General features: G+C 44.4%; 1 protein-coding gene across 3 annotated transcripts in view; it reads right to left on the reverse strand.

The window, feature by feature from the left end:
* MAML1 (mastermind like transcriptional coactivator 1) overlaps window positions 1–25,760 on the reverse strand; it is a 39,069-nt gene that overhangs the window by 9,206 nt on the left and 4,103 nt on the right. The window contains exons 1-3 of one of the 3 annotated variants that reach the window (XM_075900512.2): window positions 12,310–14,240; window positions 8,878–10,293; window positions 5,598–5,858 (exon numbers count right to left, since the gene is read on the reverse strand). In XM_075900512.2, coding sequence (XP_075756627.1) covers window positions 5,598–5,858; window positions 8,878–10,212 — 1,596 coding nt within the window. In that variant the 5' untranslated portion in view covers window positions 10,213–10,293; window positions 12,310–14,240. Of the gene's footprint in view, window positions 1–5,597; window positions 5,859–8,877; window positions 10,294–12,309; window positions 14,241–25,760 lie in introns of those variants that run through there. The other 2 variants (XM_014581148.3, XM_014581147.3) reach the window with 2 other exon arrangements.

The raw sequence follows: 25,760 nt of genomic DNA on the forward strand, positions 1-25,760 counted from the left end.
GAATAGTGCTAAAGGAAACAATACTAAGGCCATGGAAATGGTACACCAATGCAGCTGGATCGCCGTAAGCTCTAAGCTAATTGGAGAGAGTGCTCCCATCAGCTATCTACTCTAGCCTCATGAGCAGCAACAGCTACGTTGGCAGGAGATGCTCTCTTATCAATATAGTGCTGCCCACACAAGCGATGTAAAAAATGTTTTAAAAAGTAACTGCTAAAAATCTTAGCGGTTACATCTGCTGCAGACTCTGCTGCATAAGGCTTATACTGCAGAGCCCACAGCATGGTGCAGCAGCTAGCTCCTGGAGCAGAGCTGAGAGCTGGCTTGCATCTGCAGATGAGTAACTGCAACCAGAACTGATAAGCTGATGCTTATCGGTTACACGCTTACATCCCTGGCACTTGTTGGTATAACTTAGGTTGCTTGGTTTGGGGGGGCAATTTATTCACACTCCTGAGCAACATACATTATGAAAATAAACTATAGCACATACATAGCCTCAGAAACCTACATCAAGTGGAGAAAAACTATTGAGGTCAGGCAGGGCTGAAGACTGTCTAGATGACATAACCAAGTTTATGCACTAGGACAAGGGTAGCCAACCCATTTAACAAAGAGAGCCAAAACAGCGGCAGAAAAAATGCAAAGAGCTGCACTAAACTTGTCAAGAAAAAAAAAAAGCCCCCCAGAACAGAATTGTCAAGCAAAACCAAAAAAATGAAAACCTTTAAAAAAAGAAAAAAGAGGCTGCCCCTTTAAGACGGCCACCATTTTATTCACCATTTTTTAACCCCCGCAGCTCCGACCAGGTAAGCCGGAGGCGGAGGGGTGTTGGCAGGGACTATTGAGGGGATGCAGGAGCAGCTTCGTGAGCCACATTTTTGGGGGGGGTGACAAGAGCCGCATGTGGCTCGGGAGCCACAGGTTGGCTATGGCTTCACTAGGAGGATAGATATTACTGAAGCAAAAGGCTACTGAATTGTGTGATAAGCTAGGGTACCAATTTGTGTGCAACTCAGATATCATAACCAATCAGAATTCATACTACTAAACCTCAATATGTAGATCAGCCACGGACTGACCAACACCCTACGCCACATAACACATTGGCTGTTTGGAAGATGCTACAGAAGAAACAAAAGAGGTCATTATCTTTAAATGACTCTGCTCTGCCAGGATAATGGATACGCTAAGTAGGTTGCCTGAACTAAAAGAATCCAGAGTGAAGGGGAGGGAGAAAGGACCGGAAATGAAGGAGAGTTTCCAGAACCTGCTGGCTGTGGAACCAGCCAAAGCAAGCTGACTGCACAGGTCACAGAGACATGCCATGATTTGGAAGAAAAGCCATGCACACTGGAGAAGGGCAGCTTAGCAGTGGGAACCTGGAACCCTGAGAGCATGGACCCAAATCCTAAAGAACATTCAAGAACAGTAAAAAAATCAAGATAGGAAACAGTAAGTATTTATTTTAGCTCAATCTGTTTCTCTCTTGTGCTGTCTAAAGTTAGAGTCATTTGTTTAGAAATCCATTGCACAATCTCTGACTGCTTGAACTATTCTGTGTCCCTGAAGGGACAAACTAATCCAGAATGCCCACAAAAGAGGAGTTCTGGGAAAGGGTGTAACTAAGTTTGTATGTTATGTTTGCTTTCTTTTTTTGGGGGGTGAGGATAGGAGTGGGTATCCAGCAGCAGTCCTCAAGTCCCATTTTGAGGAGGAGTGCAGTCCATGCCCAGCAAGTGTGCCAGAGAGGCTAGAAATCCATCAAGTGACAAAGGGGCCCAGCGTGAGGATCCAAACACAGCAGCCTGGTGAGTGTCTCAATGAAGTCTGTCCAGAGGGTTAAAAACCCATCCCCCTCCATTCCAAATGAAACTGAGGCAGTGATGTCAGTAAGGTAGGCCAAACTAATATGGTACACAACCAAATTTTACCTCTGCAGGTCATCTTTGATGGCAAGAAATAAAAAAAGTTCACTCAGTAAATAGCTGACACTATTAGGCAACTGCTTTGTAGATTTCTTTTGTAAACTAGATAATTTAAAAATCTTGATTTACTTGGGTGAAACTAGAAAGAAATTTAACCAAGTTAGCAAGCCTCATCTTACTACAAAGCCAACACAGAAAATTAACATTTTTGGACTTCAAATGCTTATGCCTTTTTCAGCATGGGAAGGAAGTTAAATGTCAGATGTTGCTATATGTAGAGGAACATCATGAATTTGAGAAATCAATATATGAAGGCATTGGAGAACTGTTAAGCTTTTGATCCTGAACAAACTCCCCCATCCAAAATCCCAAGACTGTACATGATCTTCTGGACTTTTTATTGTTAAAATAACTTGCTCCTTTTATAGGAAGCCTCTCACTGTTATCTCAAGAAAGCGAACCCTTTTAATTCTTACATGATATCCAACATCCCTAGTAATTGAATAGTTGTGAAACGGCATGAATTTCTTAGCAGTTACACAGCTATTCGATAGACCCCCAGGGACAGGGCCGGCAGCCAGTGCGCTCCCGGCCTCACTCCTGGGGAATCCCCTGCCACCCTGCACAGCCTCTGGTACAGAGGCAGCAGTACAGGGTGGCAGGTGGGAGCTGGTCCACGAGGGAAGCCAGTGTAAAAACCAGCTCCATACGCAGACTGGCTGCCTGCTGTCCCACACTGCTACTTCTGATATACAGGCAGGAGCCCATCTGCAGGGGGCCCAAGCTCCCCACAGACAGAGGTTGCTTCACAGCAGCCTCCTCCCCACCCACTGTGGGTAGGCAGCACTGCAGAGCTGGTGTTAAGGGGAGCAGGTCTGCAGAGCCAGCACATATGGGGAGCCTGCTTAAAAGCTGCGAGGAGTCCTGTGGCACCTTATAGACTAACCGAAGTGTTGGAGCATAAGCTTTCGTGGGCAAAGACCCACTTCGTCAGATGCATGCTGATGAAGTAGGTCTTTGCCCACGAAAGCTTATGCTACAACACTTCGGTTAGTCTATAAGGTGCCACAGGACTCCTCGTCGCTTTTGCAGATTCAGACTAACACGGCTACCTCTCTGATGCCTAAAAGCTGCTCCTCACACGTATTGGCTCCAGCCTGCCTCCTCACCCTCCACACTGCTGCCACTGTAACAGAGGCAGTAGTGCAGGGGTGGGGAGGGCAGGCGGATCTGGTGGTAGTGAGGAGCCTGCTAACAGCCAGCTCTTCATGGGCACTGGCTCCCGCTCCCAACTTGATGCCTCTGATAGGCAGTGGAAGGGAGTGGATATGTGTAATCGACAAGATTAATCAATAAAACCAGGCTTATTGGTTAATTGTGTAGTTGACTACACATTGACATCCCTAATACTTACTGTCTGCTACTATTATTTATCCTCATCTCCCTCACCCTTTACTACTGCCATTGTTAAACTTGGGGATGTCAATTACGGATTAAATGAATAATCATGTAACCACACAAATCATCATCAGTCACACAACTATTCAGTTGTCCCCAGGAGCAGGGCCTGCAGGCAGTGCACTCCTGGTTCCACTCCTGGGGAGCTCCTCCCCCTGTGAATAGGGGTTTGCTGCCTCTATATCAGAGGCAGCAGCACAGGGTGCCACACAGGAGCTGGTCCGCGAGGGGAGCAGTCCAGACAGGGGCTGCTTCGTGGCAGCCTCCCCTCCTGTGCTGCTGCCTCTGATACAGGCAGCAGTGGAGGTGCGAGGAGGCAGCACCGCAGAGATGGTGCTGGGGGGGGGGTTCAGCTTTTGATACAGAGGCAGCAAGTGGGCGGGGGGGGAGAATGCCTAGGCGTACTGGGTAGTCGACTACTCGCTTACATCCCTATCTAGAACATCAGCTACTTAACTTTCTCCTTGTTTAAAAAAAAAAAAAAAAAAAAAATTACGCTTCTAGGGTTTTTTTAAACCATTAACCTAGCAAGATTTCAAATACTACAGGAGATTCTGCTTAATAGCAACCTAGATATTGACAGTTTTGAAGGGAACCAATCCTGTCCCATTGACTTTAATGTTAATAGAATTTAGATATCGTCAACAGCTTGCTACTAAACAACATATCTTGGAAGAAAGCCTCCCTTCTCCCCCTCCCCGCCACAGGCTGGCTTGCAGGGGTACAGGAAACCAGGAAAGGAAGTGCTGGGACATGCTTTCCCCAGCTGCTCAACTCAGCCCACTGCTCCTTTTTCTGGCTGCTGCCCTATAAACCTGCACACAAACAGGGACTGCACAGCAGGAAAGGAGGGCTGCACCCCAGATCCTGGAGCTGAGCGGTATCTCCTCTTGCACTCTCCAGATTATGCCCTCTGCCAGAGGACTGGAAACAGGGAAGAGGTGATAGGACATGCCACGCCCTGACCCCTGGAGAGTGCAGTGTAGTCTTACTAGCCCCCAGTGCTCAAACAAAGTCTAAGCTTCCAGTATGCAGCTGCCTCCTCTGCTGCTGACCTGCCCCCAGCAGGTTATCAGGGTTGCAGCCAGTAAAGGAACAGCCAAGCACTTCCTTCCATCGCTGAAGCTACGCAATACTGTCTTCCGCTTATTAGCAACTGCCAGATAATGGTAACTCTTTGCTTGCAACCAAAGGTTGCTAATAAATCAAATCTATTGTACTTAACAATGCTAATGTTAAAAAGTGCATTCTCTTCCTGACCCCACCATTTTTGTATGAATAACCTTAACTATATGTACAAAGTTAGGGGGTCTAATTTAGCTGTTACTATCCCCAAAGAGAGATCTTTGAGTCATTGTTAATAGTTCTCTGCAAACATCCACTCTCTCTGCAGTAGCAGTTAAAAAAACTAACAATGTTCGGAACCATTAGGAAAAGGATAGATAAGACAGTTGCATTATGGTATTTTCTATCTAGATCCATGGTGTGTACACACCTTGAATACTGCATGCAGTTCTGGTTGCCTCATCTCAAAAAAAGGATTAGAATTGGAAAAGGTACAGAGAAGGCAAAAAAATTATAGGTATGGAACAGTTTCCATATAAAGACACATTTAAAAAAGCTGGGACTTCTGAGCTCAGAAAAGAACTATTAATGTGTGTGTGTGTGGTGGGGGGGGGGGAATAATAAAGAGACCTATAAAAAGACTGCTATGGAGAAAGTGAAGCATTTTTACCCCTTCACATAACACCAGAACTGTGGTCATCCAAAATTAATAAGCAGCAAGTTTAAAACAGAAGGGAGTACTACATCATACAATGCACAGTCTACTTGTGGACCTCATGGCTAGGAGATGCTGTGAATAGTAAAAATGTGTTAAAAAAGAATTAAGATACGTTCATAAAGGATAACTTAATCAATGGCTATTAGCAGGGCTCACCGCAGTGAAGATCGCCCAAACCCGGCTCTTCCAGGTTACAATCTACTCGCCACGGCTGAGTAGATTGTATTATTTGTCGAGCCCTGGCTATTAGCCAAGATGTTCAGAAATGCAATTTCATGCTCTGGGTGTCCTAAGCCTTTAGCTGCCAGAAGTTAATAGTGGATAACTCAATTTTCCTGTTGTGTTCATTACCTCTGATACTGACCACTGTCAGAAGACAGAGTACAAGGCTAGGCAGACCATTGGTCTGACCCAGTGGCTGTTCTTACCTGTTCAGCAAGGAGTTGTTGCTGCCTCTGTCCTATTAGGAACTGCTGCTTCTGTTGCTCCATCAGCAGATGCTTTTGTTGCTGCTTCTGCTGGTCCAGTAACATCTGGTGTTGCTTCATTACCACTGCTTGCTGCTGATTGCTGAGATAGGCTGTGTTGTTATGGTTACCTGCCAGGGAAACACTGGAAGGCTGAGTACTGACTCCAGGGCCTGGGACAGAAACAGGAACACGAGGAACACTGGGAGAAGGGTTTTGATCCTGCAGAATATAAACATTAGTTATAGGAATGGCTTGGGCTCTACTGATTCTACACATGCTATATGAACATATTGAGGTCAGCAAGATAATCACTCATGACAAATAATTACATACCTAGAGCATGGCAAAATACTCTTATTACTTTATCTCCGGCAGGACAGGAGTCATAAAAATATCCCTAAGAAAATAGGCACTTGGCAAGCCAAATCTGTGTATGTTTTTACAGTTCATTAATAAAACTTACCGTAAAAAATGAGTGTAAAAACAAATAAATCTAGCAAAATAATTTTAATCAATCTAGAAGGCATCAGATTAACCCATGACAATGCCAAATTAACTGCCTGGGAAGCAAGGAGAAATGTTTATGAAAGGCCATACATGAATAAAGTGATTAGAGGAAGATCAGGAGCTACAAAACATTCATGAAGGGAAGCTGCAGTGTTAATCTTATTTACAACACTTCCCCACACTTCACAACCTATATGCTTCTATACAAGTAGAAGCACATGCCAGTTATTAATAAAAAAATTAAGGGGAAAAAAATTCACCAATCCCCACCCGGTCAACATGCTAGAGTTCCTGTAGTGAACTATTTATTAACCTTTACTCAATTAATCTTTGCTATACGTCCATTTTTTTAAATGTATCTGGGACATATAACGGGAATGCCCTGTATTGTGAACCAAAAGTAATTGATATGGAACTGCCAATAATGGCTGGTCTACAAAGCTAGAAAATATAGCTAGTTAATTTATTTTATTAATATCTTTTATTATTTCAATGCACATGAGCATATGGATCAGCCCCCAAGTCAGCAAACATGAAAAAAATATCTGTTTGGGTGTTAATGTTCCCCTCCCCCCCCCTTTTTTTTAATCAGTGCAGTGTTAAAGGTGACTTACAAAGGGGAAAAACTGGAATGATGCTTTTTATAAAGCACAAAGCAGCTCTGATTTACAAAAAAAAGTCAGCTTGGTCTTTATCTTAGAAGCACCAATTTATGTCTTTACTATTTTTTGATTGAAATCATTTTGAAGGACCACATTACTAGAGAAAGAGCTCTGACCGCCTCTAGTTAGTTTTTAACAAAGAACTTTTATCTCAACTGTTCAACAAGCATGTCTTCTAGGCATTAAATACTAGAGTTCTAAATATTCTGACAAGTCACTCTCAGCTGCACAGATTTGAACTTGTGACATCATTTGTGTTTTTGTATTAGGGATGTTAAGAACTAGTTGACTAGTCAATTATCTGATAAGCAAATGTCAGTTGACAAGTCGATCCCCCCTCCCCCCCCCCCCCCCGCTACCTCTGATAGAGGCAGCAATGGGAGGAGGCAGCAATGGGAGGGAGGGGAAGAAGGGGTACTTAAAAGCAGCAGAGCTGCACAGCTGAGCGATACTGCCACTCTGGAACCCGTATCCGTGGCTCAGCTGTGCTGGCGCTGCCCCTTTAAAACGCCAAAGCGCCATGGAGCCGGGGTCAGCTGGGGACTCCCTAGCTAACCCCAGGTTCCAAGTGGCACTTCCCCAGAACCCAGGGTCAGCTGGGGACTCCCCAGCTAATCATGGATTCCGCTGAAATGCTGCACGGAACCTGGGATCAGCTGTGGAGTCCCCAGCTGCCCCCGGGCTTCATGGCACTGCCCCTTTGAATGTCGCTTCAGTGTTTAAAAGGGGCAGCTGCACAGCTGATCCCGGGCTCGGCTGTGCAGCATGGCCTCTTTGAAACACCACCTCAGCATTTCAAAGGGGCAACGCTGTGGAGCTCGGGGTCAGCGGAGGACTCCCCAACTTATCCCGGGCTCCGTGCAGCACTTCAGCAGAATGTGGGATCAGCTGGGGAGTTGGCTGCCCCACGAGCATGGCTGCTGGCTACTGCTGCTGCCCCCCCCATCAGGGGGTTCAGAGGAGAGTACTGCAGTGGCAGCCCATTTAAGCAGTTAACTTATTAACTGGGATTTTATATAATGTGTATCCTATTTGTTCTGCAATCTTCCAGGAATAACAGGATAGATAAGACATGGATTTTTAATGTAAAACAAGCATAATAAGCCTTTGGGGGGGAATATACTATTCCTTTATATTCCTACCTGAGGTTCTACCCCCTTCTGCCTGAGGCCCACAACCACTGCCAAAATACATGAAGTGCCCTTCCCTTTGCAAAAATTATTGCCTACCTCTGCTCTACAACAACACAGTCCCTGTCTCCCCTCACCCCACTCCAGACATCTGCATGCCCTTTTCCTCCCCAGAGTCCAGCCATAGAGCAACACCCAGCCGGGACACTCGCACCCCTTGCCCGCCAGAACCCAGGAATCTGGGGGAAGAAAGACACCTGTTGCTATGTCCCAGGCTTGTATAGAGTTTCCTGCATGGCACCCTCTTTCATGCAGGAAACTGCAGCTGCCAAGAATCCTTCAGTACCTTCCCCCCCAACCCCCGGGGAACATCGTCTACTGTATTTGCAAAATGGGTTCTGCTGGCTTTAGCAGCCCGTAGCAGTGGCCAGCAACTCTGCAGCTTATTTCTGCAAGAGAAAAAGGAAATGCTGCACAGAACATTAATTCTGTGCATTGCACAGTGGCCCAGAATTCTCCCAGGAGCAATACTGCCTTAGGCAAACAAATGTTACCACAGTTAATATCCGTGGTGGGAGTTAAGAGAAGAAAACATACATCTCAGATTTTGGAGAGGCTTGTAAGACAACCAAACTTGGAATTTCACTTAAACACAGTCCAGGCTGCTTCAGCTAGAAAAGACTGAGGGGAGTCCTGCAATCCAAACCCCTTTCTCTAACCCAACCCCAAAACCTGCATCTCCAACCAGAGCCCTCACCTTCTCCCATACTCCAAACTTTTCAGATCCACCCCTCGCTACACATCACTTCCGTATTTGTGCACGTAAAATACATTCCACACATGGATGTATACAATTAGAGGGGAATATTGTACCTAGCCCTATGCACCCAGCATTCCAAGATGTGTTAGCTTACAATGATAAGAGCCCCAAACATTTACCTGACTGTGTGGTACTAGAGGTCTGTAGGCAATATTTCCAGGCTTCTGCTTCATCACAAACATCCCATTTTGTTCTTCACTCATATGAGGCAGTGATTGTTGTTGGCGTTGCTGCAGATATGCCAATATAGGTGTCTTGCTCTGGCCAGGTACTGTAACTCCTTGCTCACACTCCGCTTTATAATGTGAAAGAGGTTTTGTGTTGCCATAGTCCAGCATGGAGCCTTGGCTATTTACAGGATTCTGGTTCAGGCTGTTTGGCTGATGACTCAACATATTCACATGGTAATTGCCTCCAGTCCTGGGAGAATTCTTATTTGCCATACCAGGAATGATGAGTTTCTGGTTACTGAAGTCCTGTGGGTAAACTGAAGGACTGGTGGGATTCTCCATTGTGTAGGGGACACCCAGTGGACTATGAGAAGGTCCAGACTGCTGCCAGCTGGACATCTGATTGGCTTGGTGGACTTGTGAAGCCTGCTGCTGGTTCTGCAACATCTGTTCTCTTTTCTGCTTAGCAGCTATCTGTTGAAGTTGGTGAGCAGAGGACATTTCTTTGGCATTTCCTGTGCCCTGTCCAGATAACAATACATTGGGTAGAGGCCTCTGCACATTTTGAGATGGGTTTGATGCCTGCATCATGGACTGATTAGGATTTTCAGTCAATGGCTGACTGGAAGGCTGGAACATAGTTTGAGAACCACCAACTGCTGAAGAAGCAGCACTAACAGGTATAGAGGAGGCCCCAATGAATGCTGAACCTGAAGAAGTGGATCTGACTTGTGGAGACCCTATCTGTTCCTGCTCAAAGGCTGCTGGGGAATATTCAGTCTTTATGTTAATGTCCTGGGGCAATGGAGTTTGTGCAGCTGAATTTGAAGAATCTGCATCCTTCTTCTCCTCAAAGTCTTCATTAAATAGATCCTTCATGTCTTCATCAGGCACTGATCTATTAAGTTCATCAATGAGCTCCTTCCATTCCTGCTCATTAAGATTAAGATCAGGCATCAAGTTGTTCTGAGATATAGAACCGCCTGCTCCAGCAATCATACAAGGAAGATCATCTACTGGCTCTTGCTTGAGCTCTTTGTTCAAACTCAAAGGAAATGAATCATCAGCATCACTACGTCCATTCATGTGAAGGTTAGAATCTGGAGGACACTTTTTGTTGATGCTATCCAATCCTATTGAACGCTTTCCATTGACCTGTAGGGTATCTCCACCAGAAGATTTCTTGTCAAGTTGATGTAGTGGCGATAAAGGAGGCATGCCATTGGATGAGCCACTTACCCCAGCAAGATCCTCATGACGTAATTTCTTGGACACAGAAAACATATCCCCATACCCATTCTGTTGATCTCCATTCTGAGGGGAAGCAGCACTATCAAGTTTTCTTTTCACGGTCTCATGGAGCTGCTAAAAAAGAAAAAGGTCATTTTAAGTTTAGTTTTATGTGTTTCACCATTTATCTCCTACCATCCTCAAACATCGGAAGGCTAAAGTTTCCACTATAATGGCACACTTCATAGTGAGCTAATGTTTCTGAACCAATTAATTGTATGCACAACTTCAAGATATGCTTAAGAAAACAACTCTTGAATGCAAGAGCAGCCTACAAAAATGGAACGTAGTGCTTTCCTTTGTTATGAACAAACTCTTTTGCCATAAGTCTTCTGCTTAAGATACAGCAGGTCTAGACTAGGTCTTCAAAAGCATCTTAAATCATAGTTTCCTGCTTTGAATAACAGATGCAGAAAGAAGCTGAAGAATTTAAAACCTACAGAAAATGAGAAAATGTTGTGTATAGAAATTTAACCTTCCCCCCTTCACTATAAGCCATATATGTAGTGGCCTCTTGTTTATATGCTAAACAGCTCATCATTGTAAATTTTTTGTATATAAATCACATTGCTTTGTTTAGTGCAAACACTGACCCCGCCCCCTCTATAAACACCTTTATGATTCACACTTCTAAAAGTGATTCAAAGCACACTGATCAGTGTTCTTATATCACACCGGGATGAATTTGAGTGACATTTTCTTCCCAGATTATTTAATTGATGTATCAATGGCGGAAGTGTGTACGCTAAGCAAACAGCTCACTGCTAAGCATATAAAATTAGCTTGCCTCAGACTGTACATACAAATTTTCTTATTTCATAGTGCCATCTAGGAGCAAGTAGAGGGAACAGCATCAGATTCTAGTCAGCCTTGTTATTACAGAAGTTTGGGATCTCCGTTCATTTTATCTTCTCTGGCAGCACTCCCAATCTATAAACTTGCTATCAATTAAAGATGTTAAATTTCAACTAATCAGCTAATTGAGTAGCCCCACTGTCACAGCTGTGCTGCTGCCTTTTAAATGTAGCAAGAGCCTTACAGGAGTGCTCAGACCTGGTGGGAGCGGGGACTGCTTGAGTCTCCACTCGCACTGTTTCTCCCACTGCTCTTCTGCTTCTGACTATTACTAGACTTACTGGGTAGTCGACTAGTTGCTTACATCCGTACTACCAGTGATGCTAAACAAGGCTTGAAGAGTATTCTGCAAAAACCAAAGATAAACAGGAACATTTCCCAGCAAATGTGCAGAAACAAAGCTTCATTTTAAAAAAGATGTGTCACGTACACTGGGATATTATATGCAAAGTCTTAGCATAAACACATCACAATAGAAGAGCACTGTGTGTTGAGAGCATGGAGATTTATGCTATCACTCCCTCATCTGGGATGCCGAAGACCCCTACACATAGCCTTCAGTAGGGATGGCTGCAGAATCCTCACAAGTAGTATGTGTCTTGTGTCAGCCAGCGCCACCACGATACAAGAGCACAATACAAGGTAGAAGAGAAGTCTGTCTTTTTTTACTAGATTAAATGGACCTTCCCAACTCAGTCCTCTGCTCCCTGTTACGAGTGGAAGGAATCCAGCTAAAGGGAAGGGAAACCTCAATGTCCAATCATTCAAGCAGAAAGTTGTGTGCAGCATCAGTATACGTGGATTTTGGAGGCATGAGAGAAGGAAGGAGTTACATAACATATCTGGGAGGAACCATACGCTGATGTAGTGATCAACAGAATTAATTAATATATCAAAATGGTAGCCAAATATCAATTGATTTTCAGAGGAAACACTGATTATTTTGATATCTGCCTAGGTGGGGAGAGCAATATTTTAATCTGAAGCATAGAATTCGGCAAGCAGGAGAGTGTGATCTTCCAGCTCTATACTGAGAACAGATGGAAGAGGTATCTGACCACTTGAAGACTAGACAATGGGTAATGTCTGAGGATGATAGAATACTCTATAGCTTAGACTAGGAATGCTGCATAAATTTTTCAAGCCTTAGATAAAGAAAAGATGGATACAAAATAAGTTTTTTTAAACTGTCTGTAATTAACTGATCAAGAAGCACAGTACTGATGCAATATTTACCTTTCAAAACGTTTCCTTTGTTTAGTCCATTTCTCAATTGGGATAACTGAAGCACAAGGCACTTTGCCTACGGTCACATAGCAAATCAGAGGCTCAGATCAGAAACAAGATCCTCCTTTGCTTTAAATCATTATACACCATCCATCCATACTCCCATGCAGATAGCTCCAGAAAGAGTGAAATCTAAAAGCGATAACTGAACTTTTAATACTGAACAGGCTTCCCATAGTTGGAGCAAATTCTTATGTTAGATACATATGCCTTACAGCTTTCATAGCATCTCCTCAAACTTCAGAAGCTTCCGATTCATTTGAAAGCCCATTGGTGTTAAAATGATCGTTAGTGCTCAGATATCTGACCACAAAAGGAAAAAAAAAAAAACTCACCTCAAGCTGCACTTGTATCTTTGCTCCCAAGCAGAGTGATTTTAAAAAAAGAACAAACCATCCTTGCATAAAATTGCACCACGTATACAGGCATTAAAGTGATATTTAAGAATTCATTAAGATCCTTAATACCTTGCTTAGCCTCATCAAAGTCAGAGAACATTTAAAAGACATATGAGCCTGTATTCAGCAGTCTGTACAGATTAAGGATGTGAAAGTGTAACCATCTACATGGTTACATGTAGGGCCTCATCACCACCACACAGGGGGGTGGAAGGGTAGGAGTGAGCTGGCGGGTGCAGGTAGCCAGCTTTTAAGCCAGCTCCTCGCATGTATCACTTTGCCCCTCACGGCTGTCTCTGACACAGAGGCAGCAGCACAGGGAGGGGGAGAAGAGAGGTGGAAGCCACAACTCCGCTCCTCACATGTAACTGCTGAAATTTGGTGGTTACACATTTACTTGAAAAACAATGCATCAGAGGCAGCAGTGCAGGCATGGAGGGCAGTTGGTTCAGCAGGAGACCGTACATGCAGGCAACAGGCTTGAAAGATGGCTTCCAGCACGTACCGGCTCCCGCCCGTGCTGCTGCCACTGTATTACAAGCAGCAGCGTGGGGGAAAAGGCGGCCCGAGGCTCCATGGGAGCCTGCTTCCAACACGCAGCAGCTCCCACCTCCCTTCACGCTGCTGCCTCAGGTAGATGCAGCAGCATGGGCATACGGGCGCGTGTAACCGTGAGGGTTAACGATGAGCTCAGGCTTCTTGGTTAACCATGTACAGGTGGCCCCCGACTTGTAACACACTCGGTTCCTGGGGAAGCGTCCCAAGTTGGGGGCATCGTAACTCGAACCCTCATTTATGATAGGCGTTGTGCACCATTGTAAATGCGAGACGAGGACGTAAGTCGGGGGTTTCGGCCCCTTCTGCACTTACATGAATGGTTGTAAGTGTGGGGGTCGCAACCCTGGCAGTCGCATCTCGGGGTTTCCTGTACATGGTCACATCCCTAGTGCATATTTGTTATTGTTGATATCAATGCACACACTCTAAGCCTGAGAGCGCTCTAGGAGCAAGACACTGCATTTTGGCTTACATACAAGCTATTAATTGCTTTAAACTTCTTGATTATTTGTTTTTCCACTTAAAAAGACTGCCAAAGAATGCATTTGGATATGTAGATTTCCCAATGCAAATCACAGCTACAAAAGTTTCCAACAACCAAAAGCCTTCCCCACTATATATCAGTATTTGTGCCTTTGAAAATTAAAAATAGTAACGGACACCAAAGTCCTCCAAATATGTAAAGCTGGTTAGTTGCCCATGTTCCCTGTAAGCTGTGCACTTGTGGACTGTTCAAGAGATTCAAATGCTGCCCAGCTGATTAGAGGAGTACCCACAACTAGGTTTGGTTTCTACTGGTGGTGCACATTCACACAAACCTTGGTGCACATAAAAAATTTATTCTGCACATGGATGGGAAAAATCCACACATGGTTGGAAAAGATTAGAGGGAATATTCATAGCTGCCTTGCAGATTACTCGCCCTAGATTCTGGGATATCGTCCCCCCCCCCCCCGCCCGCTTCTGAATGGAAAAATAAACAAAGTTTTCCAAATCTCAGTTCTTGGCTTCTGTCAAGCAGAAAATGACATGTTTGCTAAATCAATGTAGTGACAAGAACTATGCTCCTTGGGTGCAGTTCTAAGTAAACCCAGTTCACAAAATCTGGCAGCTGAGAATTATGAGTCAGTCAACAGAGTCCATGAACAATCAGCAGCCCAATCAGAAAGACCTTGAAGCAAGAAAATCCTGTTCTATTATGAAAGTCCAAACGGAACAGAAACACTGAAAAATAAATTAATGCTATTTGATGGTGTGTGAGGAAAACCCTTTAGACTTAGAGTGTTTAGGTATGCTGGCCATTGCCACTTCAGGTGCAAGTGGTGTTTTAGAATGCCATTCTTGCTAGCTGTTCATAGCACAATCAATCCATTTAATTCGGTGGCCTGCAAACTGTGGGGTACATCTCTCTGTAAGAGAGGGACAGAGGGAGACGGGGGGGTGGGGGGGGAGATGCAGCAGGGACTGGGCCAGCACTCCGCAGAGTGGGGAGTGAGTGCCACCCAGCTTGGCCACAGTTCCACCCCTAAGTCAGCTGTGCCTTCATTTATTCTTTGCCCCTATGCCAGTTCCTCCCCCAGCTCCACCTTCAGCCCAATTCCTCTGCTAAGCCTACTGTGCTGTAATAGAGGGGATGGGTAGCTGGATTCTATTAATGTAAGTGGGGCACAACAGGAAAAGTTTGGGCACCACTGATTTAAATCACTAAAACAGCAAGAGCCAGTGCTATCCCAGTCACACGGGACCAGACATGGATTTCTATCCCCCCCACTAGGGACGTAAGAGAGTAGTTGATTAGTTGACTACCTGCATTTCCCCCCCTTCCCCACCCCTTTGCTGCCTCTATATCAGAGGCAGCAAGTGGAGGCGCAGGAGCGGGTGCTGTTGGGAGCTGGATTAAAAGCCAGATCCCCCCTGCACTGTCTCCCCGCCCCTCCAACCCCGCTGTTTCTATCAGAGGCAGCAGGGGAGGAGGGAACTGGAAGGCTGTTCCAGCAGCAGCTCCTGGCCATGGGGGGGGGGTCCAGTGGGGAAGCTGCGACCCCCCGCAGACAGGGGTTGCTACCGGCTGGTCAGGAAGCCCCACTTAGTTCCAGCTGGTGCCAGAACCAAACCTGATGTGGGTCTGCAATGTAAAAAGGCAGTAGGAGCCAGGCAGCTGCCCCCTGGCTCCTACTACCTTTTACATTGCCAAGCCACAGCTGGGTTTGGTCCCAGCAGGAGTCGGGACTCAGAGGGCTGCCTTCCCCTATCGAGTAATAGAGCTGGAAGCATTGAAGCAGCATCGTATTCAGACTTTTAGGTAAAGAAAAGAAGAGGCTCAGAGTATTCTTCTGCAGACCTTTAAATTGATTTAGGCCTTACCTACAACGGTATTTGTGCCACTGCAAGCAAGTCACTTTACACACCTGCTGCATCTACATTAGGGGTTTGCACCAATGCAGCTACCTCACTACCAAAAGGAAAAGCACAGACCAGGTTTTAACCGATCAATTCTGCATCAATGCTCATCTAGCCTTCCTTACTAGGAAAATAAGCCAACAAGACATAGTGCATTCAGGGGAATGATGATCATAAACTAATGGAGAAATCAAATAAGGAGAACAGGAAGGGCCTTGGGGCTCTGGAAATAGACCCTACGTTTTCAACTTTTCTGTTAAAAATCCATTTGAAGGGATGAAACCCTTAACGCAGTATCACTTATGGTGAAGAAAAAAACCCTCCTCTTATTGAAAGTATTTTACATATTATTGTTGGAAGTATCACAGGTTATTTAGCAAAAAGATTTAAGAAACATACTCCTCTTTCTTCAGTTTATCTTGCACATTAGACAGTATTTTCATATAAACTGGGTTTCCTGTTTGTCCAGGTTTCCCACAGAAACAGGGGAAAAAGCACTTTTTTAAACAGGAAAATGTGATTGCAAAAGTCACAAAAATTAGCAGGAGACCCAGTGTGATGCATTACTTTTTAATTGTTCTTTGAAACTGTTTAGATTTCCAATTGGTTTCCATTAAGTAGATCAGCTTTATTTCAACATTTTTAATTCTAGTCTCCAACTTAATAGTGACTCTTCCATTCAACAGCAATTTAAAAATAATAGTGATAGACTCCTTAACTGTATTAATTATTAAAGAGACAATCAAACCTTATTTTTGAAAATTCTGTGCTTTAAGTAGTTAAAGGTTAATAGAAATTTGTAGCTGTTTATGTAATGTATCTGTTTTGTGGACAGTCCATAATCCTTGCTGAAAGAAACTCCCTGTGCCAAACCGAGCTTAAGAGCAACTGATAAATATCTTTATAAATATTACTATTTTAGTAGTGATACAAGCTCCAGCTGCGATCAGAGTTCCATTGTGCTAGGCCCTGCACAAATGTATAAATGTCCAGCTAAGGACTGAATCTCACTCAAGAAGAGGTAACCTTGTGGTATGGAAATAGATGACCATCAGAGGGTAGGTATGGATGAAAACACAGACAATTTAAAATTATTCTCTTATAAATACCATACATTAGAATTTTCCTACTCCTATTCCGGATGACAAATATAAACAGCTTCCATAATTGCTTTTCTTGAAAGAATCAGAGCATTTAATTTTCAAATGAATTCCCATATCTTGGAATGCTCACTAGGCTATCAGAGAACCATAAACTTGGACTAATTTTAATTTAACTTTAACTTTCATTCCTGAAGATGTGTGTGTTTGGGAGGCAGCAATATGTTGTAATGAAGAATAGCTACAGATGTGTACGTATAAAAAAGGCAAAGTGCCTGCATTATTCACAAGAGGCAACTTCTGCTACAGGAACTGTTTTGCTGAATCAAAACTGACATGCTTTAAGTGGCAATGCTAGAGCCTCCTCCTAAGTTTAACTTCAGTAGCACTGGTCACTCCCAGTTCTTTACAGTTTAGGAAACACCACTGCAGGCCTTATCAAGCCAATAAAATGCCCTAAACATATTGCAATAACTTGTGCCAAGAATAAACAGGCAAAATAAAGCCTACTTGAGTTATTGGGAAATGAACTATCAGCCTTGTCAGCAGAAATGAACAGTGATGGCATTGGTGTAATTACAGTGAGACAGTCTTACATTGTTATAGTAGATTACTGCAAAGTTATTCATGTTTGCTATTGTGGGACCAAAAAATAATTAACCAACATTTCTGACATCCAAAAAAAGTTTTAAGTAAGTCCAACGACCAGTTAGGACTTAATGAAACACTAAGAAAGCAAGAACAGCCGCAGGGGAGCAGAACAAAAGTCCATTTAGCTCAGTAGCCTGTCTTCCAACAATAGCCAATGCCAGGTGCCCCAAAGGCAAAGAAAGGAACAGGTAGTAATCAAGTGATCTGTTACCCATTCCCAGCTTCAGGCATACAGAGGCTATGCACCATCCCAGCTTACAACCGATGCACCTATCCCTCCATGAACTTATCTGGTTCTTTTTTTAATCCTGATATTGGCCTTCGCAACATCCGCTGGCAAGGAGTTCCATAGGTTGACTGTCCATTGTGTCAAAATGATTTGTTTTAAACTTGCTACCTATTATTTTCATTTGGTGACCCTTATTTTTTTTCTTCTCATAACAGCTCTTCTTTATTCACTTTCTCCCCACCAGTCAAGATTTTATAGACCACTAGTACATCCCTCCTTAGTTACTGCTTTTCCAAGCTGAAAAGTCAGCCTTATTAATCCTTCTGCATACAGTAGCCATTCTGTACTAGAGATGTGAATGGGTAACCAGTTACATGGTAAGTATCACCCTTACCAGTTTGATGTTTACCAGTAACTGGTTAATCAGCAGCTCTCTGGAACCAGGTGTCGGCCAGCCTGACTGGGCTGGAGTAGCCCCCTACTACTCTTTGCCCTTTTGTCCCTGATGCCCATCCCCTCACCACCCTCTGCCCCCATTTCCCTCATGTCCCAGTGCCCTCACAGATGCCTTGCTCTATCCCCGCCTTCCTCATGCCCACCACTTCTTTCAAGCCTTCTCCCAGCGTCCTGGCATCCCGCCCCGCCTCCTCACACCGGAGCTGCACGCAGGCAGCCTGGCGGGAAGAATCTCCACACTTCCCTCTTCCCAGCGGCGCTGTGCTCCTCCACCAGCCAGCGGCTAGGATGGGGCTGCACCACCCGTAGTGCGGGCTTCAGCCAGCCTGTCACAACGGCCCACCGGGCCAGCCCGCCCCTGCACTCGCCAGCTAGAAAAATCTACTCACTACGGACGGGCGCAAAAATCTACTCACCACAGGCGAGTGCATTTGTTGAGCCCTGCCTGTGATGGATCCCACAATCCTGGATGACCCACTGTCATAACAGTGGGAGCAAGCCAAATGTGTTCTGTTGTAGGAAGGACTGGATGGGCAGAACACGCCCCATCACCTAGTTCTTTTACTGTGGGACTAAGTAAATAACTTTTCCTTATTCACTTTTTCCACACCAGTCATGATTTTATAGACCTCTATCATATCCCCCCTTAATCTCCTCTTTTCTAAGCTGAAAAATCCAAGTCTTTTTAACCTCTCTTCATATGCGACCCGTTCCAAACCCCTACTATTTTTGTTGCCCTTTTTTAACCTTTTCCAATGCCAATATGTCTTTTTTGAGACTAGGCAACCTGTATGCAGTATTCAAGATGCGGGCATATGATGGTTTTATACAGAGGAAATAAGATATTCTCTGTCTTATTCTCTATCCCTTTTTAATGGCTCCTAACATTCTATTTACTTTTTTGACTGCCACTGCACACTGAGTGGATGTTTTCAGAGAACTATCCACAATGACTCCAAGATCTCTCTCGAGTAGCTGTAGCTAAATTAGTCCCCACCATATAGAGTTGAGATTATTTTTTCCAATGTGCATTACTTTACATTTATCAACATTAAATTTAATTTGCCATTTTTATGCCCAATCACTTGAGTCTAGCTGATCGCCATATTTGGGGTCGGGAAGGAATTTTCCTCCAGGGTAGATTGGCAGAGGCCCTGGAGGTTTTTCGCCTTCCTCTGTAGCATGGGGTACAGATCACAGCTAGAGGATTCTCTGCATCTTGGGGTCTTCAAAGTATTTGAAGGCTTCAATATCTGAGATATAAGTGAGAGGATTATTCTGGGAGGGGTGGGTGAGATTCTGTGGCCTGCACTGTGCAGGGGGTCAGACTAGATGATCATAATGGTCCCTTCTGACCTTAAAGTCTGAGTGTCTATGAGTTTGGTGAGATCTTTTTGAAGATGATTTTCCGAAGTTGATTATGAGGCCCAACGCCTCGAACACTGTCGTGGTGGCGGTCACTGCCCATGTAGCCTCTTCGCAAGTAGGGGCCTTCAATAGGCAATCGTCGAGATACGGGAAGATCGTGATATAGAGGCGTCGAAGGTAAGCAGTTACCACCACTAGGATTTTGGAAAACACTCTTGGCGCTGCTGACAGACCGAAGGGTAACACTCGGTATTGGTAATCATCTGAATCCACTACAAAATGAAGGAATCACCTGTGGGCCGGATGAATTGCTATATGGAAATAGGCATCCTGCAAGTCGAGGGACGCGAACCAATCCCCTTTGTCGAGAGCCAGAATGATAGAGGCTAACGTGACCATCTTGAATTTCTGTTTCCGCAGGTGACAATTGAGTCGACGTAGGTCCAGGATAGGCCTCCAACCCCCCGACTTCTTCTGGGTGAGGAAGTACCGAGAGTAGAAACCTCTCCCCTGGAACTGAATGGGTACCCTCTCCACTGCTCCTATAGTAAGTACTCGAGACACCTCTTGCTGTAGAAGAGACTCGTGGGAGGGGTCCCTGAAAAGGGACAGGGAGGGTAGGGAGTGGGGAGGGACTGAGTTGAAAGGGATGGCATATCCTGAAACAACTATGTTGTTGACCCATCGGTCGGTGGAAATCAGAGACCAGCGACGTTGATAAGGCCTCAGCCGATGATGGAATAAAGCTAGCGGATTGTGTGAAGCTCCCATCAAAGGGGCGATGCACAGTCCCTTGACTGACCCATCAAACTTGCTGCCGCCCCTGCTGGTGGCTGGACTCCTTGCTAGGCTGTTGTCTTCGTTTCTGTTGGCATTGTCTTGGCCTCTGCTGCTCACATAGTTTGGCACGGAATGTCGCGTAAGAGAAGGGTCTCTGTTTGTTATAGGGCGTATACCTCTTATGCTTATACAGAGGCGTATATATCCCAAGCGTTCTCAGCGTTGTACAGGAGTCTTTGCCTGAGTGGAACACCTGATCAGTGGATTGGGCAAAGAGTGACTGACGATCAAAGGGTAAGTCTTCTACCTTGTTTAAGAACTCTTTCGGGGCAGCGGCTTGGTGTAACCAGGATGCAAGACGCATGACTACAGCAGTAGCTGTGGCTCTAGCTGCTGCATCAGTTGTGTCCAGGGTAATCTGCAGTGCTGTTCTAGCCGTTGCGTAGCCCTCCTGTATTACTGCCTTTAAGATTTGACACTTAGAGTCTGGTAGGTGTTCTAGAAGAGGGACTAATTTTGAATAATTGTCAAAATCATGATTCGCGAGGGAAGCCACGCAGTTACACATTCGGAGAACTGAAGTGGCAGAAGAATATACTTTTCTGCCTAAAATGTCCAGGCGCTTAGCCTCTTTGTCACTTGTGGTATTTTTAGTTTCAGCCGTCTTGGATCTCTGTTGTGCGGCGTCCATGATGAGGGAATTGGGCTGGGGGTGCGTGAACAAAAAGTCCATACCCTTTTAGTTTATAAAATATTTCTTATCCGACCTTGTTAGTCGGTAAGGAAGCAGCTGGAGTCTGCCATATATCATTGGTGATCTCCAGGATAGCCTCATCGAAGGGGAGCACCAGTTTCAATTTTTGTGAAGACTAAGTTCGTTAGCAACGGGGTGTTGCTTTTGCTACACATCCGTAGTATGAATGCCCTGAGATTGAGCAACCCTCGTAAAGAGCTCTTGAAATTGCATATGATCTTCCGCGGGAAATAGCTCTCCAGTGAAGACAGCGTCGTCCGGTGATGATGATGAATGGTTGGCCAGAGAATCAGGGGTCCGTAGTTCCTTGTTCGAAGTATAATTGTCCTCATGCTCATTGTGATTAGAAACTGAGATAGTGTCCTCCGCAGGTGCTGGTGGAACCGTCGGCGAGGGTGCACGAAGTGGAGACACTGGATGAGTGGACAGTGGAGATCGCAAATGCGGGCATCGCGTGCTATGAGAAGGGAGACGGTCATCATAGTAATGGTCATATCTCTGATGGTGAGTTGGGGAGTGTTTTGGAGAGTAGCCACTGGACGCATCGCATCGATGTGAATATCCTGAGGGTCTTGAGGATCTTGGTGAGATAGATCTAACAGAAAAAAAGAGATGGAGAACGAGAATAGCAAGAGTAGCGCCAGCATGATGGTGATCTATGGTAGTGATACCTGGTGGAGACATAATGAGGAGCGTGATGATCATCCGAGCAAGATGAAGCTGGTGACCAACGTCTCGGGGAGAACACAGCTCGGTCTGGCGTGAGGGAAGATGTCCGAACACGCCTTGACTTGTATTGTGCCTTAGTCAGCACTGAAGAATCAAGAGGGGAAGACAGTGCCGTTTGAAGTGGGGTGGCCCCGGTCGAATAGCTGCCATGCGGATGAGTCAGCAGTGCCACAGGAGCCAAAAGCTGTGCCGGTGCCAGAGGAGGCTGCAGTGCAGATGCTTGCCTGCGGTGCCTGAGTTGGCACTGTTGCTTGTGGCACCATGGAGAGCGTGGTCACAGCAACCAGCCCCACAGGTGTGGGTGCCGGTAGGGCTGTAGTTGTCTGCGCATGCTCAGCATAAGCCGGTGCCGATGCCGCCATTGCCGGCTTTAAAACGGCTGTTAGAGCCGTTGCCGGTGCCGATTCCACCCTTGGCCCTTTGCAAGGAGCCAGCATCAGGTCTTTGGGACGAGCAAGGCTCGGGCACTACGGCCCTTGCCCGTCTTCTCAGTTGGGTGCCTCGGCAAGAAGCCAGAGGTGCCCGGTCTATCCCCCACGCTCCTTCGCTGTGGTAGTTCACCCGGCTTGTGGAGCTCCTTTGTGGGTGAACGAGCTGTGTGAGTCCCAGAGGCAATAGAGGACGACTCACTCGCATCAGTCTGGAGGGCTTTATGGAATAAAATTACTCTGTCGCATTTCACGATCGTGCCTGGCGCGCGCTGTCAGTTTGATACAATGCGAGCACTTCATCGGGATGTGCCCATCCCCCAGACACTTAATACAGCATGAGTGTCCGTCGGATGAGGGCATGGCATCCTGACACTGTGAACATTTCTTGAAGCCAGGCATGGTCTTTGTAAGTTGCAAACAAAAAAAACAGGTGTTTTGGTTTTTTTTAGGCTACTGAACACAAACTATAAGATTAGGATGGGAAAACAAAGATTTTGAAAACTAGCTAGAGTAACTATTAACAACTACACTAACTATAAACTGCCAAGTGGCAATTAAAGTCTCTAAAGTAAAAATCCCTTTTTCTCCTCAGGCCGGAGAGGGAGCACGTCCTAGGTCCGTTTGTGGCCGCGGACGGTTGAAAGGAAACTGACGAGCCGGCCCGCGCTCAGCTGTAACAGCTCGGACGGAGGCAGGGCTACTGCTAAGAAAGTTTCTCCGTTTGAGGTGCCGGGACGAGCCCAGCACCTCGAGTGGAGCACCCTCAGGGACATTACTCGACGAAGAACTATACACAATGACTCCAAGATCTCTCTCGAGTAGCTGTAGCTAAATTAGTCCCCACCATATAGAGTTGGGATTATTTTTTCCAATGTGCATTACTTTGCATTTATCAACATTAAATTTAATTTGCCATTTTTATGCCCAATCACTTAGTTTGGGGAGATCTTTTTGAAGCTCTGCACAGTCTGCTTTGGACTTAACTACCCTGAGCAGTTTGGGATAAACTGCAAATTTTGCCATCTCACTGTTTACCCTTTCCTCTAGATCATTTATAAATAAGTTGAACAGGATGGGTCCCAGGACAGACCCTTGGGGGACCCCACTAGTATCCTCTCTACACTCAGAAAACTTATTCCTACCCTTTGTTTCCTGTCTTTTAATCCACAAAAGGACCTGCCCTCTTATCTCATGACAACTTACTTTAAGAGCCTTTGGTGAGGGACCTTGTCAAAGACTTTCTGGAAATCTAAGTATACTATATCCACTGGGTCCTCCTTGTCTACCTCAAAGAGCTCTAGCAGATTAGGAAGGCATGATTTCTCTTTACGGAAACCATGTTGACTTTCCCCCCAAGAAATTATATTCATCCATGTGTGACAATTTTATTCTTCACTATAGTTTCAACTAATTTGTCCAGTACTGACATTAGACTTACCAGTCTGTAATTGCCAGGATCACCTCTAGAGCCCTTTTTAAATATTGATGTCACGTTAGCTATCTTCCAATCATTAGGTACAGAAGCCAATTTAAAGGATAGTTTACAAACCACAGTTAACAGTTCCACAATTTCCCATTTGAGTTCTTTCAGAACTCTTGGGTGAATGCCATCTGGTCCCAGTGACTTGTTACTGTGAAATGTATCAATTTGTTCCAAAACCTCCTCTAATGACTCCTTAATCTGGGACAATTCCTCAGATTTGTCTCCTAAAAAGAATGGCTCAGGTTTGGGAATCTGTCCAATATCGTCAGCCGTGAAGACTGAAGCAAAGAATTCATTCAGCTTCTCTGCTATGACTATCATCTCTGAGTGATTCTTTAGCATCTCCATTGTCCAACTGCCCCACTGGTTCTTTAGCTGGCTTCCTGCTTTTGAACATTCTTAAACATTCTATTATTACTTTTTGAGTTTCTGGATAGCTGTTCTTCAAACTCCTTTTGGGCTTTTCTTACATTTTTACAATTAATTTGACAAAAGTCTATGGTCCTTTCTATTTTCCTCACTAGGATTTGACTTCCACTTTTTTAAAAGATAAAATTTTAAGTGAGACAGAAAGATTCAAGGTCTATTATAACTGGAATCAAATTATTTTTTACTTGTTTAAGCAATATTTGTTTTATTCTTTTAGCGGTAAAAATTGTGTCTGAATTCTTTTTATATACATGCAATATATTAATTGACCATTCCAGTTATTTTGGGAGAATGTGTCCCTCTTGCAGTACCTAAAGTTTTTGCAGTTGGAAGCAGGATAAAAATGCAGAAGCAAGTGGGAGTCAGTATTGCAGGGCAGGAAAGGAGTGTAATTAAAAAAATACTCCCAATGAAGGGCCCTAATCTAGGACCCCTGTACTTCACTGGGTTAAATAGAGCAGAGAGGTCATTTTCAGTGTAACATCATCTCTTCATATTGCACCCAACTGTTTAGCTGCTAAAAACTATACTGTGTACTCTTAAGATTTAAGTAGTATCTTCTTTCCCATAACAATCAAATTGAACTTCCCTGGACTCTGCAGAAATACCATTTCAAGTTTTGAGGCAAGACTAGACAAAATAAATCACCTATAAAAGAACTATTGACTGATGAAAGCAAATCATAAGGAATAAGTAAGCAGATGTGCTTAATGCTGGTCTCCTGGCTAGGAAAACACAACATGAACAAGCAGTGGAGATGAAAATCCAAATTTTTGAATTCTTCTGAAAACTATCATCAAGAAGAGACTTCCTAGTGAAACTGAATCTATGCTAAAGTTTTTCTAGAGAAATGGAAGAACATATCCCCCTGCCTCATGAACATTTACATGGAAGTTTACCTTAGAGACTGGAAGAAAGTAGCAGTCCGGGATTGGAAACTGGAAAAAGAGGAGGTATACTGCATGACCTACAAGTCTTTTTTCTCTAACATTTGTTTCTTAAACAAGATTAGCATGAAGGACATCGGGTTATCCAAATAGTAATACTTGCCTTCGTAAGGCAGAAAATAGTTAAAACTTAAATGAAAATGGAAAATGTCTGTTTAAAAGAAATTTTAAAGCCTTAAAAACAGTCTTACATTAAGGAAAAGAAGAAACTAAGAATAGTTTATATTTTTTAAACTGGAGGTCAAGCATAGATGGCACACATCCTCAACTAGAAGTATTTCAGTGTCACAACATATTCATCCTGGCCTCAGTGCTCTAGATCCTTTTGCTTGGCAAGCAAGCCAAGGATTGAAACTTCTGTTTATGCCCTGACATGTCAGGTGTCATGGTCTAAAACAAAGAAATGACTATTCAACAAAAGCACTTGACTTCTAACTTTGTTCTACATGGGGATCACAACTACCTAAAATGACACACACAAAAAAAGACAGGGAGGTGCTCATATTGCTCCCCCCTTTACTATTCTGAACTGCTATTGAGTACATGAAGCACCTCGGAATTTACAAGCAAAGCAATACAACTGTTCAAAACTGTCCTTTCCACTATAGGTCACTAGATGTTATAGAACTTGGCAGCTCATTTGGGTTTTTATTATGAATGGTCTTTTTTTTTTTTAAACTGTCAATG

This window comes from Pelodiscus sinensis, chromosome 16 (assembly GCF_052426305.1).
Source record: "Pelodiscus sinensis isolate ZL-2025 chromosome 16, ASM5242630v1, whole genome shotgun sequence".
In the NCBI taxonomy this organism is placed as follows: domain Eukaryota; kingdom Metazoa; phylum Chordata; order Testudines; family Trionychidae; genus Pelodiscus; species Pelodiscus sinensis.